General features: G+C 45.9%; 1 protein-coding gene across 1 annotated transcript in view; it reads right to left on the reverse strand.

Moving 5' to 3' along the window:
- Positions 1-346: 346 nt before the first annotated feature.
- Positions 347-18330, reverse strand: part of FECH (ferrochelatase) — a 34838-nt gene continuing 16854 nt past the window's right edge. The window contains 7 exon segments of the mRNA NM_174054.2: positions 347-929; positions 1408-1467; positions 3492-3656; positions 4158-4265; positions 8214-8312; positions 11641-11747; positions 14323-14457. Of these exon segments, the coding sequence (NP_776479.1) occupies positions 795-929; positions 1408-1467; positions 3492-3656; positions 4158-4265; positions 8214-8312; positions 11641-11747; positions 14323-14457 (809 nt within the window). The 3' untranslated portion in view covers positions 347-794.

The raw sequence follows: 18330 nt of genomic DNA on the forward strand, positions 1-18330 counted from the left end.
CCTCAAGGCACTTTTGGAACCTAGGCTTGATTAGGTCTGATGGTGAGGAACGTGAGGATCACACACGAAGACCGAAAGGACCGATCAACAGTGACCTCCCAGGAGCAGTCACTGTGGGAACCACACCATCAGACCGGCATTCCGTAACCCACGGGCTGAGGGAAAGAGCAGGCGCCTTTCTTTTCTAAAATTATATCTCCTTTACTCAACTATGTTCACTTCAAAAAACAAGTGCGGGACTTTAAACAGACCTCACGCACACTGCCTGGAGAAGGAAGTGGCAGCCCACTCCAGCATCTCTGCCTGGAGAATCCCATGGATGGAGGAGCCTGGGGGCTACAGTCCGTGGGTCGCAAAGAGTCGGACAGACTGAGCGACTAAACCCCCACCCCCACCATGCACACTGACAGCCCACAAAACAAACTCTTCACACCCTTGCACGGTTGTTTTTTGGGGGGGTGGGGGTGTTGCTACAAAACCAAAATCGGTACTGAGAATGTGTATGCATTTCAGAAGATACATTTTTAAAACTCATTTTTAAAAATGGTCTAGTGGACATTCCAAACTAGTAACCCAGGGAGGAGGGACCATAAATGCTTACTGTGTTGGTCTATAAAAGTAGAAAGCCCTCAAGAAGGACTTCAGAGCCCCTTCCTGGAGAAAGCACACAGTTTGTGGCCAGAGGCTAAGCCGGCACGGATGTAACCTCCTCCCTAACGGCCGGATGCGCCCTCCTCCTCCTCGGAGGTGTCGGGAGGCGGGCACGCGCACCTCCCAGCGGCGTGCCGCCAGGGTCACAGCTGCTGGCTGGTGAAGAAGGATTTGGTCTCCCTGCAGGTGGGGTTCACGCAGAGCGGACAGCTCAGAGTCAGCTGTGTGGAGCAGCGCTCCTTGGACTGGAGGTGTGAGTGGACCAGGTCGGCCAGGGCCTGCAGGACAGACGGGAAGGACAGACGGTCAGAAGCGCAGACACCGCTGCTCCCCACGCCGCCTCTGCGCCCCCATCTGCCCAGGGGAGCACTAGGGCGTGGGGCTTCTCTTCACCTGAATTATTTATTTGCACCCTTTGAACCCAATTCTATAACGTCTTCCTTTCCTAAGAATTCTCAGCTTAGAGAAAAGGCGAAAATTCAGGTTTTAGAAAACGAAATCCCCACACCCCACCTGCCGAACCTTGTCTCTGGAAGGCAGATTTTAAATTAGACGTCGTGATGGGTGGGTAGAAATAAGAAAACAGGGACTCTCTGAAGGAGGAGAGAGCCGGAGTATAAGGGATTCGATTTTATTTTTCTAATTAATTGGAACTCAAAATGTTCTAATATGTGAGAAAACCAATATTCTGTAAGAGTTTCTCAGAGGACCGCTCTCCGACATGCTCTACTAAAATGGTTGTAACATTAGAGATACCTTCGAGAACAGTGGGTTTCCATTAAGAGACTCCGCTCTTCTGATGTTTTCAAGTCCACACTGAATCAAATGAGAAAAGGGAGGAAAAACACATACACATTTTGTTTTCCTTTTTTTTTTTTTTTAAAGAAACTGCTACAAAAAAATAAATACATATACAGATACACACACAACTCAAAGTCTTGGTACCCAAGTATTCACAGACCACCCAGAAACGAAAAACAGTCCTGATACCAGGCACAGACATTGATTTTTACCTATTATCAAATTGCTCATCAATTTCTATTCCCATCCCCCAGCCCATGACCTTCCAATGGGTGCTTTGTTTCCAAACCATTTTTGAGGCTCTATAGGATAGAATACTCAAATAATTTAAATCTGCTTACCATTCTTTTTTAGTCCACCTTTCTAATGCCTACTTATAGACTCTACCTAAGCAGAATGTGGCTTTAGAGACTTAAATTTTTATGCATGCTTTGATTCCAAGTGCCAAAAGAGGTAAATTAATTTAATGTGTATTGAAACTAGATTGGATCTAATATGCAGAGTTGGGATTTTAAATATATTCTTACCTAGAAAAATCTAAGTTAAAAAACTAAGGATTATATTTCACAACCATCCTTACTCCCCTCTCCAAAAATATCCTGTTAATTCCAGCTAATTATCCCGCAAATAATTGAGAAATATCTAACTATTATTTACTCAGGTAGCTAGGATCTACTCTTTCCCTTTCTGGAATGCTGATGGCTTTTCGGTTGCTGTATCTTTTAAGTTAGAAGACTGGAAACAGGAAAATGGTGAGATTCAGCAAACACACAGTTCTCAACAGAGCGAACATATTCTAAAACTTCATATAGAGGTAAGCTGGTTATTCTGCTGTTGGTCACTGTTCTCAAACACTGTTTTGTTTTGGCCACACCACACAGCAAGCAGGTTCTTAGTTCCCTGACCAGGGATGCAACCCTCACCCCGTGCAGTGGAAGCGTGCACTTTTAATCACTGGACCACAAGGGAAGCCCCTAGAAAGCATCACTAAATGAAGTCCATAGACAACCCTACAATCTCATTTTAGCCAGTTACAACTTTCACATAAATTTCTTATCAAAACTGCTGACAAGCGCCTTAGGCGCCCTCTACCTTTAGGACCAGCAGGCACACACAAAAAACGGGGCGGGGGTGGCGGGGGTTGCTGCTGAAGCTCCCCCCAACCCACTCTCCACCCTGCCCGGCACCTGCCACCTGGTCTCAGAGAGGGAGACCACCCAGCACATGTGGGATGACCAGTGCCGGGAGCTGGGATGGAGGATGAGCGGGGACGTCTCTTTGGGTCCCCAGGGTTCCACGGTTCCCACAGAAACAACACTAGGAAAGGGGGCGCAGGTTCAGGCCGGCCCTCAGAAGCCCTGAGATGGGTCAACAGTGGTTTTCCTCCACGTGGATGACAATCACATCCATCTTCCATTACAAGACACTCAGGATGGTTGGTATTTGTTATTTCAATAATCAGATTGATCACAGCATAGTAGCAAACAGCTAATTAAGTGAGTGCATAAAAGAGGTCAGGGAAATTACAACACATAACTGCTCCAGAGTTCATCCCATGGTCTTTCTTAAATGAGGAGGATTCTAGGGCCTCGAAACCCAGCAGAAGCAGCATCACAGCCTGAGCAAAGGGCGGTGTTAGGTGAAGAAAGGAATTATACAGACAACAATAAAATTCTTTTCTTCCAAACTGGTGAGAAGCACACTTATTTTTTTTCTCAAGGAAATGTGGTTTTCACTACTTTCAATGGGTACAGTAACTCAAACTAAACACAATGATGTTGCCTGCAGTGATGCCCGGTCACCCGTTTTGCAAAGGCACGGAAGTGCTTTCCCCCTGCAAACGTGGAGATGAAGTCGATTTGCTCAGATCAGAACTCGGATGAAGTATTATCCGGAACGATGAGGCCACAGTACATGCGAACACATACCAAGCGATATTTCTGAATGATACAATTAGATCACTGCAGAGAGAGTTACCTTTTAAAACAAATCACGTTTCAAAAAAATCAAATCAAAATGGGATAAATAACCACACTTACCTCACTGGCTAGAACTTGAGAGTACTCGATGTCCAGCTCATAGAGCGTTTCGATGTGATCGCTGGTAAATGCTATTGGCACTAAAAGGATGTTCTTCCTTCCCCTCTTACAAAGCCCTTTGATGGCCTCGTCTGTCTGAGGACCCAGCCAGGGCATCGGGCCAACCTATGAGAAAGCAGGAGGAGTGCACACAGGGACCGTGTCTCACCACAGCCCACTGCCCCGGACACACTCACATGCACACACATGCACACACGCACACACACAGCCTCCCTGTAAGAGTGAGGGCCACGCTTTACACCTCGCTAATGGGTTTTGGTATTTCTTTATTAGGCTTGAATCCGTCTGCTGCTGCTAAGTCTAGAAGCTGGCAAAATATAAATAAGAATTTCTGTGATTTCAACTGAAAATAATCTCTTGTTTGAATGGAATCAATGGAATTCTGCTCATCACTTGTTTTCCTCTCCATCATATTTGCTTGCAGAATTCCTCCTGCTCATATGAGCAGTCAGGTTATTGCAGAACATTCTGTCTGCGTGAAAAGGCCAAATCTGATCATTTTATAACCAAGTCCTAAAATAGACATCCTCCAAAGAGCTGGCCCCCTGCAAGCGTGAGGAAGTCACCTACCTTGGGACCACCTGCAAACGTGAGGAAGCCACCTACCTTGGACTGCCAAACAAGTCGGTAGGGGTTGGAGTAACCCAGCTTGTCCATGACTCTCTGGACAGTGGCGCCTACCTCTTGAGGATAGGGGTCCCCTCTGTTGACCACCTGCAGCAGAGACACAAGAGTTCAGTCGCCAACACTGTGCAGGGTTCTGAGAGCCTGGGGCTGGGCGGGGAGGCGGCCTGAGCCCTGGGCTGGAGGCTGCCCCTCGTCCTCCGCACTAATGCCCACGCCAGCTGAGCTCAGGGCCCAACTTACTTGGATGGATTTCATCGGCCAAAGGCACACAGGGTACCAGATCAGCTCTCGGGTTCCTAGGAATGCATCAGATTCTACATCCACGCCACCCAGAGGAGACTGACAACACACACCACAGGAGGATGGGTTTCTCCAGCCCCCCGGCTGGAACAGGGACGACACAGAGACGCTGGCACGGGATGGGCCTTCACTTTTGGTACTTACCTGAAGGGCTGATTTTAATTTTTGACTGTGCTCTGCAGCTTGCAGGGTCTCAGTTCCCCAAACAGGGACTGAACCTGGGCCATGGCAGTGAAAACCCAGGATCTTAACCACTGGACTGCCCAGGGAACTCCCTGATTTTAGAAATGGAACTGAAAGAGTACTGTACGGACAGTGTATAGAACTACTGAGTTCACGGGGACCAGGTGAAGAAAAGGGGTGAACACTAGAGGAGTAAGAGAAAGAAGCAGCATGTGGTTTGGATTCCAGGCTCCTTGAGAACACGGTCTGTGCCTTCGAGCTCCTTCCAGTTCCTTCTCCCCACTCCTCCCACAGCAGTGGACCACGGCCATGCTTTGAGCGCAGTCAGTGTCTGCAAGCGCTCCTCACCTTTGAAAGTGTGCAACAGACATTTTCTTTTTACTGCTTTAATATTTAGCTGTATCGTTTCTCTTTAGTTGCTAAGTCGTGTCCAGTTCTTTTGAGACTCCATGGAACATAGCCCACCAGGCTCCCCTGTCCATGGGATTCTCCAGGCAAGAATACTTGAGTGGATTGCCATTTCCTCCTCCAGGGGAATCTTCCAGACCCAGGGATCGAACCCGCGTCTCCTGCATTAGCAGGTAGATTCTTTACTATTCAGCTACCTGGGAAGCCCATTTAGTTGTGTACCAACTTTCTAACCCCCCATCCTGCTTTATTTCTTCCCACAACACTTATTACCTTCTATTGTTTCATACTACTTTCTTATCTGTTATGCTTATTATCTGTCTCCTCCCCCTCATTCCCTGAATGCGAAGATTTTTTTGTTCTGTTTTGTTCATTCCCCTGTTTTGTGGTAGGGGATAGAACAGTGCCTGGAATAGTAGGTGTTCAATAAACACTGTTGAGATGAAATGATGAGCTATTCTTTGACAATCTCCAAGTAGCTCACTTAAGATATTTTTAATCACAAAGAGACAATAATGACTTTATAATGGGCAAATCCAGAAGACACCACCTTAGGCTGATGACCACGGATCACTTCAGGAGTAGTGAGATTAACTGGCAGCATGTACTCCCAGCATGATGCACTCAGAAGCACAGGCCACTGGCGGGGGGAGGAGGGGTTATTCTTCCTGATAATAAACAACCTCAGTCTACGCATGAGAAAACACCCAACACATCCAAATGGAGGAGCATGCTGCGGAATAACTGTGTGTGTTTGTGTGTGCACTAGTTGCTCACTCATGTCCAACTCTTTTCGACCCCATGGACTGTAGCCCGCCAGGCTCCTCTGCCCATGGGATTCTCCAGGCAAGAATACCGGAGTGGGTTGCCATGTCCTTCTCCAGGGGGTCTTCCCAACTCAGGGATCGAACCCGGGTCTCCTACATTGCAGGCAGATGCTTCACCATCTGGGCTACCAGCATTGCTACAAAATCATGCTTCAAAAATATCAAGTTCAGGAAAGACAAATGACAGGAGGAGGAACTGTCCCAGATTGGAGGAGCCTAAGGAGCTGGGACAAGTAACTGCCCTGGGAGATCCTGGGAGAGGAAAACAACCCCTGAGGAGGAGCTGGTGAAAAGTGAGTGAAGTCCTCAGTTAACAGCTCTGCACCTCCACTCAGTTCTCAGTTTCCATTGCTAGACTTCCGGTTATGTGAGATGTCAACGTTAGGAGACGCTAAGGGAACTCTGTACTATTCTGTAACTTTTCTGTAAGTCCAAAATGACTTCAACATACATTATATATATATATATATATATATATATATATATATATATATATATATATACACACACATTATTAAGGGGGAAAGGGGCTTCCCAGGTGGTGCCAGTGGTAAAGAACCCACCTGTCAGTGCAGGAGACATAAGAGACAGGGGTTCAATCCCTGGGTTGGGAAGATCCCCTGGAGAAGGAAATTGCAATCCACTCCAGTGCTCTTACCTGGAGAACCCCATGGACAGAGGAGCCTGGTGGGCTACAGTCCGTGGGGTCACAGGATTGAACACACCCGAAGCGCTTAGCACGTAAGGGGGAGAAGTCATTAGGAGCAAATGCAGGCGAACAGCAGAGCTTGAGCTCCACAATCCCTCTGCCTTCCCGACCCCATCCTGACCCTCCTGACTTCATGGTGTGCCTCAGTTCTACCCAAGACCCTGGGCAGAAAAACAAAACAAAACAAAACAAAAACCTGGAAGCCGCGTGTTCAGTCCCTGAGGGGGAGAAAGGGAAGTGAGGGGAGAGAAAAGCAGAGAGAAAACAGCACCTGGAACTGTTCACACATGAACACGTGTTTCCCCCTCTCCCGCTTCCCTCTGGCCCTTCAGCCGCTGCCTCATTACACACAGGCGGGTATAAAAAAAGGATGAGGGCCGAGCAGGAGTACGGACGTGTGAAGAAGCTGCGCGCGGTACCGGAAAGGAGGGCAGGCAGGCTTCCCGAAGAGCAGCTTGCTTCTCTCTAGAGCTGCCTACTGCCGGATCGCGCCCCCCGGGCGAGAGGGAGACATAGGCTGCGAAGGGCTCGCCCCTGGCGACCGCCAGGTGGCGCCACAGGCCAGCCAGAAGGGGGGCCCCAGAGAGGACCCTGGGTTAACTCATTAACTCTGCAGCTAAAACCTTAATGATGCCTACAGCAGTAATTCTCCGCCTCTCCAGCTTTGAGAGCGATGTTTTCAGGACACAGTGCTAGCTGCGAGCTGATGAAATGGGCTGCTCACCCCAGGCATTTCTGTACATCATACATATACCAGCTCCATCATTCTTGTCTCCAAAAATGCGATAGTCATGGCTGCTGCTGCTGCTGCTAAGTTGCTTCAGTCGTGTCCGACACTGTGCGACCCCATAGATGGCAGCCCACCAGGATGGCACAGAGGTGCTATTTTAACAAACACCCGGTGTCATATGAGAAACCAAGGAGCAACCAGATCATAACTGGATACACTTTACATTCACTGGCCAAAATGTGCTCCTGAGCCTTGGCAAATGAAAAACTAATCACTTCCTGGAATTCAAACAACTTCTGTCAAGTCTTGAGGACAAAAAGAATGGGGTTGAGAGCGCTCAGTCTGAATATGGAAGCCCTACCATCCAAGTTCCTTGAACAGGGCAGGCGAAAACAGCCTTCTTTAATTGTCCCATTTAATAAAATTCTCACATAGGAATGGATCTTCAACTTATCATTTTAAAGGAACTTAGGAACATAATATCTACTCACAATATCATAGTCTGAATTAATTGTTATTAGGTTTCAAGAGCTTCCCTGGTGGCTCAGCTGGTAAAGAATCCACCTGCGATGTGGGAGACCTGGGTTCGACCCCTGGGTTGGGAAGATCCCCTGGAGAAGGGAAAGGTTACCCACTCCAGCCTTCTGGGCTGGAGAATTCCATGGACTACATGCCCATGAGGTTGCAAAGAGTTAGACATGACTGAGCGACTTTCATTTTCAGGTCTCAAGAAATGAGTCTAGCTAAATTAGCACCAAGCTCAGTTTGAGATTTTAGAGTCCCTCCTTGCACTGGGCTTAGGCTGAATGGAAACTGGACCCACGTTAAACCTTTTGACCCCTCTACCACTGGGTCATCAACGAAATGTTCTTACTTACAGACATTGGCAGTGAGTGAGCAGAAAAAAGAATGACCACCTCGCGTCTCTTCTCAGGAGGAAAGTGATCCAGCTCTTTCAGAATATGGTCAGCAAAGCACTGCGGGAACACCAAGAAAGGGGGGATACGGAGGGGGCGGGAAGAAAGACATGGAAGGAGAAGAAAATAGTCTGTGTGAGTGACACCACAAATCTCAGCGAAGCCCTCAAACACAGCAACTGTCTCTGTTAAGGGAAAAAAACCCTGAAAACTGTACAGTGTCTCTAGCTTTGGTTCATCATCAGAATGGCTCATAACGGTTCCAGGGGCCTGGGGAATTTGATGGGAAACTTCTAAAGCTTGCTAATGGCTCACTGAAAATGAACGCTCTGGACCTGCTTCCCCGTGGGAGGCACAGGGCACATTTCCAGATGGAAAGGAAACGCAGATGGGAAGGAGGAGTTGTTTTAAGACCTCTCACTTGCTCCGTTAGCAGGAAAACCGCTTACAGGGTCTTTCTGAATCTCCCTTAGTTTGGCTTTCAGGCATATCACATTAAAATACATTAGACAGAAGTAACCGGGGGATAAGAAAATATGGTTCCTTTTTTACGACCTTGGCCTCCCTGAGTCAGTCTTCATAATGACCTTCCTAACAGCAGACGAGACGGTTGCACCACTCTCGTTCAATTCACAGAGGAGAGACGTGGCTGACTGGGGGGCCCGTCGGGTCCCATCTGTGGAACCTGGGCCAGAAGGCAGCTCCCGCTCCTCCACATCTCTGTCCACCAGACCAGCCAAGCCCCTTCCGTGGCCGGCACGTCCAGAGTCACATCAGTAGGTGCTGAAATACCAGACCTGAGGAGGCTTCCTTTCATCTCTCTCTCTAATCATGCTGTCATTCAACTTATAAAGCAAAGGGCTACAAAGGACATGAACGGGTGAACTGACAACACTGGAGTATGAACGCAGGTTGGACAGATTTCAGTGTCAATATGAAGTTTACTGAAGTTGAATACTGTATCATTGCAATGGAAAAGAATACACTGTTTAGGTGTAAAGAGTGGTTTTATATGTCTGTGTGTGTGTATGTATATACATCTTATTCTCAAAAGGTTCAGGAAAAAATTATGTATACATAGACACACATATGCACACACATAAAGGGTATGCAAATGATAAAGTGGGATAAATTTTAACACAGGAATCTAAATAAAGAGATGGGGGTTCCTTATATACTATTCTGGGAACTCTTATGTATGCTTGAAATTATTTCCAAATAAAAATGTTTTTAAACATAATATTAAAAAAAATTATAAAGGACAGTTTACCAAAACCATGTAAATTTGCACTTGTTGGCATTTTTGATACATCAGTGTTTAATACGACAGGATGAGCAATTACTCCATAACAAATATTGGAATATTATTAGTTTTCTCAGAACCCTCAGGTTTTGATAAATTAATGCTCAAAGGCACAAAATGGTGCCTAGAGAGTTCGCTCCCTTTTCAAAATTTATAATTTACCTACAGAGTGAATGGGATAGGATTAAACACCAACATAAACAATATTTTCTGGTGGTCTTTTCAGTGTTAGTAGACTAAGGATGCTCAGAAAAGATTATATTTGTACAAGCCCAGATAAGGAGGCCCAGAGCAAAGTTTAAAGACAGCCTGCAACATACATTTACTCTAAATATTCCAGCAGTTAGATAACAGAAGCAAAAGGACTATTTTCAGTAATTACTACTTATCATAAGTAGAAATGTAGATTAACCACAAGATTTTTAGTTCCAGCTTTTGTTGTTTAGTTTGGGTTTTTTTTTTTTTTCCATTTCCACTAGATATCAAATCTCCTTCTTGTGTAATCCACATAATACTAATAAACTCTAAATTTTTGTTTCCTCCAGATTTTAGTAGGATTTCTCTTTTTATCATCTTGCATGCAAGTAGAGACACAATTTGTTACGGCTTATAGCAGACTCTAAGCCGTTGTCAGCACTGAGGAGCCGTGGGCAAGCAGAAGTGCCCTGAAATTATCTAAAACCCATCTGCGGTATTTTCCAGGCGCAGCCCCTCTGCAGAATGAAAGCGGCAGGCGGCTCTCAGAGGTTTCAATCACACCATCAAGGAGGGTGGATAAATGCCTCTAAAATTCCCTTTCATTTTATGAAGGAAGACTTCCTCAGTTAAGAGACCTTTCCATCTTTCTGCTTCCCCCCTTTTCAAAGGACTGAATTTTAATGCAAATCTAATTACTGCCTCGATCAGGGCAGGCAGATGCTGCACAGATCCCCGCTTCTCTGCTGCCACATGGCAGTGCTGACCTGAGACACCCCTCGTTTCCAACCCCGGGCCTCCGAGCGGAACAGGCAGGCCAGGCTGGGGCTGCAGGCGGTCTGGACGGGAACCGCCTCCCTGGAAAGAGCGAACTCGGTGGGGACACCGCACCTGGACCAAAACGACACCCACCCCTGAGAGAAGGCGCCTTCTTCCCACTTCTCGCTTAAAACTGAATTTCGGCCTCTGCGTTAACCCTTGACAGCACCTACGTGCTTAAGGAAGACGCGGACCGCTCGGGGCAAGCCGGCCAGTGTTCCGCGAGGTCCACCACCACCTAGTGGTGACAGATGTAAGTGCCGCCGGGCTGCAGAAAAAGCGCTGAAGCAGGCACTTTGCCGAGAACGTCCGAGGAGTGAAACACAAACTAGACGAGCTCCCCGTCACTTAGTGTTTCTTCTACCGAAACTAACTCAAAGGTAGAAAACTTCCACCAGCGGAACCAAGCAGTGTGTGTATGATGGAGGACAGTGCCCAGTAGCGGTCCTGTAGTCAAAGGGTGAGAAGGTGTATAACAGCAGCATTTCAGAGCTTTGCAATTGTGCTTTTAACTGAGTCTCTTAAAACCAAGCATCTGTTACTAAAAATATTACATATATAAACTGCGTAGGAGAAATATGAAACTTCTAATATAGACACTTTCTCAACTGAAGCGTTAAATTTATTCTATGTCTCAGAGCACGTAGATATAGTCCCTTTAAAACCTTTAGGTCTTGATACTTTAATGGATTTAGAAAATAGAGAATCTATTAGTCGGTTATTCAATCTATGAATGGAGATTAGATAAACACCCTGCTTAATTCTTTTCCCTTGCATATTCTTTAACGTTCTTTTGGTCACTGTGAAATACAAAATTCAAAACATAATTCTGCTATAGTTTGTAACTAATACTATTAATCTGAAGAAAAGGAAGAGTTAAACCTTTAACCTTTACATTTCTTTTCTCCTGGCATAATAAATCAAGACTCAAATACCTTTTTTTTTAAATTCCTCAGAACACAATTTAAGGACGAGAACAGTAGGCTTGGAAGGACACCCACAGACCAGGCAGGGACGAGAGCCTGGCCCACGGCGGAAGCGGGGCGACAGCAGCCGGCGGTGGTCGCTCACCTGGATGAGGAGGGGGTGCGTGGGCCACCTGTCGATCGTGCTCCACTTCATGGTGGGCTTCCTGCCCACTTCATTGTAGTATCTGTAAATGGCATTTAAGCTGCTGCCTGAAATACACAGGGGCTACTTAGTGCATGTGGGTTATGGTGAAAGTAAAAAAACAGACTAGTAAAGGCAGTAATTATAAGCTCAAAGCAGGTGATTTCTGCACTGAGTCAGTCTAATTACAATCATTTCAATACTCTAAAATGCATATAGATCTAACTACCCTGCAAATGCAGATCACTAAAAAGCAATCAATTTCAACGACCTTTCTAAGATTAGTGAGGCCACTTCTCTAGAGAAGCACAGTGGTGGTGGATTTATGAAATATAAGCAGTCGTTATTTGCAAGGACCAAGTCTTACAACAGAAAGCATGTTACATTTTTTCCCCCGTTATGAAGGGAATCAACCCCATTTACAGGGTGGGAAAGAAAGGAAAAAGAAACGAGGTGTGACCCCAGCACGCTACCACAATCGTCGTTTCATTCTAACTGGTGCTTTCCAGTGATTTTTCCCTATAGCTGTGATGTTTCACAAATTAATTTCAGTACATGGGCACTTTTGTATCCTGAATACTTAGGGCATTTTTACTTAGCATCATGAGATGAATATTTTCCACATTATAATAAAAGCTTTATAATCATCCTTTTTAATGGGCCATTGACAAGAATAACAGCTTATTAAGGCTTCTAAGCTCATTCTCTATTTTTATCTGCTTTATTAAATTATCCTCACTCCCTAGAATAAGTTAAATGGGTACCAAATCCTTGTAGGTAATCTATCAAAACTCGTATTTCTAAGCAAGAGATGGTTAACATGAAAATTCAAAGACTAAAGAAAGGAAAGCAGATGGTGCCAACCCAGGGCAATTTTTTTCCTGGCCTAGAGGATTTGGCACTGGGGCCAACCCCTAATCCTATGAAACCAGCCCTAACATGGGGCCTCCTCGTCAATCTTCACGTGGGGCAAATGCTCCAAAACACGGCCATGCTTCCTGACACCACTAGTTTCTCTCCTAGAACTGTTCATCAGTCAAGTCTCCAGATAAAAAACGCTTGCCAGCACAAAGCCATACTGACATCGCATGTACTCTCAGGCTAAGACTCGATTTTCAAAAAAAAAAATACATCGAGTTCCGTTTTTCTGAGCAGAATACAATGAGTCAGATAAATCCAAACGGAGTCCATCCCAGGTTCAAAACCCGTCTCTCCAGAAATCACGAAGCAGTCACCGCCATCTGCACGTCGCGAGCCGCATTTCACAGGGGGACGTTCATTGTCCGATGGGTCGGGTTGGCCAGAAAGTTCATTTGGATTTTTCTGTAACACCGTGCCTGAAGGAACTTTGTGGTCAAGCCAATACAAAAGGACTTCTGGAAGCCACAGGAGGTCTTCTGGATCGCTCAGAAACATTCAATGAACTGCCTAAAGTAGTAATTAAGGGGAGAGCATAACTAAAAAAAAAAAATCACCTGATTAAAAAAAGTGATTGATACATCGAATATACTGGCGCTGCCACAACATGTGTCTAAATAAAGCAACAGACAAATGGCACTCTAGTGGCCTCCAAGAATGAACACGGCTTCACATCTCTGCAGTGAAGCTGCACCTTCCCTTATGTCCTGGGGAAAACCTGCACAGACCTTGACGTTTTAAACACACAGGCAGAGCCAGCTGTGAGATGTGTCACATAAATAACCATCTTCTTGCTTAATTTTGAGAGCAGACATTTACATGGTAAGATATATTTTTTAAAGCCAGGCAAAAAGTATAGCTTAGAAAGGTCATAAGACACATATCCAAAAGAAATCACAATTCAAACTCTTGAGGGTGTCTGAGAACTTGGGCACTTTCACAGGGGCTCTGAATAAACATTTAAGGCACACAGCAGGCTTCCGAGATTTCTTTCAGTAGTCTTTTGTTTTCTCCTTCCTGTTATAGAAATAATATGCACTAATGTCCAAAAGCAATTTAGAAGTAAAAACGTGCTGACCCCAGAGCCTTGAAAAAGAATGCAAACAGACGTTAATTGTGAGTGACATTAGACGATTTACCTATAGCTAAATGATACAGAGATTGGCAAAACATTATCCTCCAGCTCCAATTAAATATCTAGGAAACACCACCTAGTAATACTTCCCCAAATCTAGAACACTGAGAGAAGTTGGCAAAGGAAACCCTAAACTGGGCTTTGTTTGACCAGGAACCAACCCGTAACCAAAATACATATCCATATTTCCAATGTTATACGGACACCTCTGCTTGCAAAATGGAAACATCTATCACCTTTGCTGCATTAATAAGAATACTGGCGTAGCCATAAAAATAAAGCTTTATTACACAAACACAGAGAGTGGCTTAAGGTGCATTACGGATCCATTCTACATGCATTAAAGCACTGGACAGTGGAAGCCGCTGCCTTTCACCCACCATTTGTAATTCTCAGTCCACTGGCTAATAACTCAAGGGACAGATGAACCATGAGATTTCAAATAGACGGACCTGAACTCTGGCGTTTAACACAGACAGGCTGGATTTGCCATTCAAATCGAAAGAGATCCATCCTCTCCTCCTGCCCTCCGGCCTCCCGTTCTTCTCACCGGGGCCGGAGCCGCCCTCCACCGGCAGCGGGCAGCTTACCTGTGGTGGAGCAGCTGTACTGGGGGTACTGCGTGAAAGCAACCGCCCTCTCCAGGCCGTCCCTCTCCATCTCTTCAATTGCTTCCTCTGTTAACGGGTGGACGTACCGGAATCCAATATAGTATTTGTGCGGGGCTGTTAGGAAGCATGTGTGGGAAGGAGAAAGTATTCATCTTGATATAGATTCCGAACATAATGCAGTGCCCAGAACAAAGGACAGTTAACCTGATTTCCTGAGGCTGATAATGTGAGCAAGGTTAGAATATTCCTTGGATCTTCTCCAGCCTTTCACCGGTAGGTGCATTTTTCACCACTCTTTTCTGTGATCAACTCCCCCCCGCCCCCACCCCCCGCCATCACACACATACTTTCATGGAGCGCATGGTTTTTAAAACTCAAGCTTCTGTGCCTTATTCTCTGCTCTCGGCCAAGACAAGAGAGACTCGAGAGCAAGGAGTCAAGAACTAGCATTTATTCTTAAATATAACCTCCTCTATGGACCATGCACCATGGCAGACGCTGCGCTTTCTTCTTCTCTAAACCCCGTTTTCTTAAGGAAACAGACTCTTAAAGGTTAATGAGCCACCAAAAGGCACACCTAGCAGATGGTCTAGATGAGATTCACTGTGGTCTCTTCACCCCAGAACCTACGCTCCGTCCACGCCCACCCCTTCACCCCAGCCTTCTCATCGCTCGAGTCCCCTTGTCCTGTTCCCTCAGACCCCAGGCCACCTAGTCTACATGAAAGCTCTGGGATACTCGATAAAAGTTCATTGATAACAAATGATTGAAATGATTCTTCTCACTTACATGAAAAACAAGACCAACCCCAACAACAATGCTTAAGTTGGAGGCACTAAGTGGGATTTAAAATCATTCTTCTGGGACTGCTGTGGCAATCCAGTGATGAAGACTCTGCTTCCAATGTAGGGAGTGTGGGTTCAATCCCCGGTCACGGAACTAAGACCTCACATGCTGAGTGCAGTGGACAAAACTTAATAATAAAATCATTCTTCTGGCTCCTAAATGTCCCAAGTCAGGGGCTGTCTTTGTGCTCCCATCACTTCACCAATTCTGCCTCCTTTATTATTTTAAAAGCTCCTCAAGCAATTTTTTTAAGCATTTATAAAATCATAAAACTGGAAGCTTTCTAAAGTTATCCAGGGCTTCCCAGGTGGCTCAGTGGTAAAGAATCCACCCACCAACCGGAAGGCTCCAGTTCTATTCCTGAATCGGGAAGATCCCCTGAAGAAGGAAACCACAACTCCCTCCAGTATTCTTGCCTGGGAAATCTCATGGACAGAGGAGCCTGGTGGGCTGCAGTCCATGGGCCAGACATAAGAGTCAGACACGACTGAGCACCCACGCATCGTGTTTAGTTGTCTTCTCACAGGGTTATACCCAGTTTATGCTCAGGGATGAAATTGAAAATACACAACATAAACATTAAGTCTAGTAAAACCGAGGTCATCTTACTGTCCAGGCCTCAGCCAGGGCTGCAGCTAAGAATATGATGCTAAATTGCTGCAAGAAACATTTAAGTTAAAGAGAAGAAAAAGATAATACATTAATTGTGTGTGTGTCTCAATATATAATGTGTATTTTATATATATGTATATGTGTGTATTATATGTGTGGGTGTATATTATATATGCATATATGTGTATTATATGTGTGTTATATACGTATATGCGCGTATTACGTATATGTATGAAAGTGAAAGTGAAGTTGCTCAGTCATGTCTGACTCTTTGCGACCCCATGGACTGTAGCCTACCAGACTCCTCCGTCCATGGGATTCTCCAGGGAAGAATACTGGAGTGGGTTGCCATTTCCTTCTCCAGGGGATCTTCCCGATCCAGGGATTGAACCTGGGTCTCCCGCATTGCAGGCAGACGCTTTAACCTCTGAGCCACCAGGAACCTACGTATATGTATAAATGTGTATTATGTATGTGCATATGTGTATTATATATTATATGTGTGTGGTGGATATAGATATATAAAGCATCCCTTAGTAAATTGACCAGGGGACTGAATCAGTGGACTGTGCTGTCAAGAACAGAGGCAGAGTGTCGACAGAGGGGAGAGCCCGTCTGTGCGTGGGAAGGATGGTCTGATTCAGTGATCTACAGTGGCGACTACAAAAAGAGGAAGGAGGGGGCACAGATGAAACCTTTCTCAGCTGCCTGTCCCTTCGAGGCCTCCGATTTTCTGGTCTCTTGCATAAAGCATGGTGGCCTGCCATTAAAACCCTCCAGAGGACAAAACCTGGTAAGCAAACTGCTGGACGGATTGTTCAAAGATTACATGGTTCGCGTCCACGATCACGGTATCATCAGGCCCGTTTTTCAGGAGCTCTTGGTGCTCTGAGCTGGGGCTGAAGTGGACTTTGCTTTCTGATCTATTTTGAGACAATACACCGATCAGACTGACAGAGCAAGATCCCCCAAACGCTGTGGGTCAACCAGCTTCTGGCGTTTTTCTTTCCGCTGCCGGGAGTTGAAAGCCACAGCCTAAAGGCCCGGGGCCTGGGAGTTTCTCAGATGTTACAGACTCAGAGAGGTGGAGGCCTCCCTCACAGATAAAGGCAGGGCGGCGACCATATCTGGAGGTGAGACAGAGAAAAATACTCTGGAAAGAACAGATAATGCCTTCCAAACGGTCCAGTTCAAGACGGCCCGCAAAAACATGTTTCAGAAAAAGCGACAAGGCACTGGGCCTCTCCTGAGGAGCCAGCAAGCCTTCACAGGGCTCCCAGCTACCGCGGGGAGACGAAGGCGGCTCCAGGGTGTCAACCAGCAGAGCCCCGTCTGGTGGGCACCACATCCAGCCAGAGCGAGCCCGCAACACGCGACTTGCTGACCCTGCCTCGTCCAGCCTCAGAGCAGATGCCCAGTGAACACTCTTTGGTGAGAACTACAGAGAAGTAAAAAAAAAAAAAAGAAACAAACAGAAAAACCATTTTTTTAAATAGTAAAACTGTGTTAACCTCCTCTCCATTCATTTAGCGATGGGCGATAATTCAACTATCATGGACAACAGTTCAAACGTCTGATTCGTACGTGACTCTTTGAGAGAAGGGCATGAAGTTATTATGATGCTTTTTAACTTGTAGCCGATCATGGTGAATAAGAAAAGATCAAATCTTCTGAATTTCTATTGTGTAACCATGCTAATGCCTCCAGGATTATCTGATTTTAATGTTCACAGTGATCCTAGGAGTGGGAGTGTGTTGTCATCCCCATTTTCCAGATGGGGCTCAGCGAGTGGAGTCATCTGCCTGATCTCACACAACCAGGAATGGGGAAGCCAGCTGCACCTGAAATGACCCCATTTCACATCCAATAAAGAATAAAAGTCTTTCACTGAGTAGACTTACTCAAGAGCTTCACTGACAGCAGGCACAGTGCATGTAACTAGATATCGTTTGTAAAATATGTTTCACTATATTCCTTTTTTTAAAAAAGGATCATGTATGATCAATCATTTTTGGCTGTGCTGGGTCTTTGCTGCAGCACATGGGCTTTCTCTGCCTGCGGTGAGCAGAGGCTGCTCTCCAGCTGCCCTGAGCAAGCTTCTCATTGCGGCGGCTTCTCTTGATGCGGAGCACAGGGCTCTAGGTGCACAGGCTTCAGAAGCTGTGGGCCCAGGCTCAGGCTGCTCCGAGGCAGGTGGAACCTTCCTGGACCAGGACTAGAACCCGTGTCCCCTGCACTGGCAGGCGGGTCTCTAACCATTAGACCACCAGGGAAGCCCTAAAAATGTGTCTTAGATTTAGACTTGTCATGGACTGTAATGACTACATCTCTCATCTGTGTTCCTTCTGTCTTCCTTAAATGAGCGCAGTGCAGTCTAACTCTGTGAAACTGATTCCAAGTTATATTACCTCATGGAGTGCACTGTATTTAGTCAATACTCAATTTTGTGCAGAGCCTGTGCAAGTCTCAAACTGTCTATCCTGGCTACCAAGTAACCACTGTTTGCCCCCCAAATGGGAATATGAAACA

This window comes from Bos taurus, chromosome 24, assembly GCF_002263795.3.
Source record: "Bos taurus isolate L1 Dominette 01449 registration number 42190680 breed Hereford chromosome 24, ARS-UCD2.0, whole genome shotgun sequence".
Taxonomy (NCBI): domain Eukaryota; kingdom Metazoa; phylum Chordata; class Mammalia; order Artiodactyla; family Bovidae; genus Bos; species Bos taurus.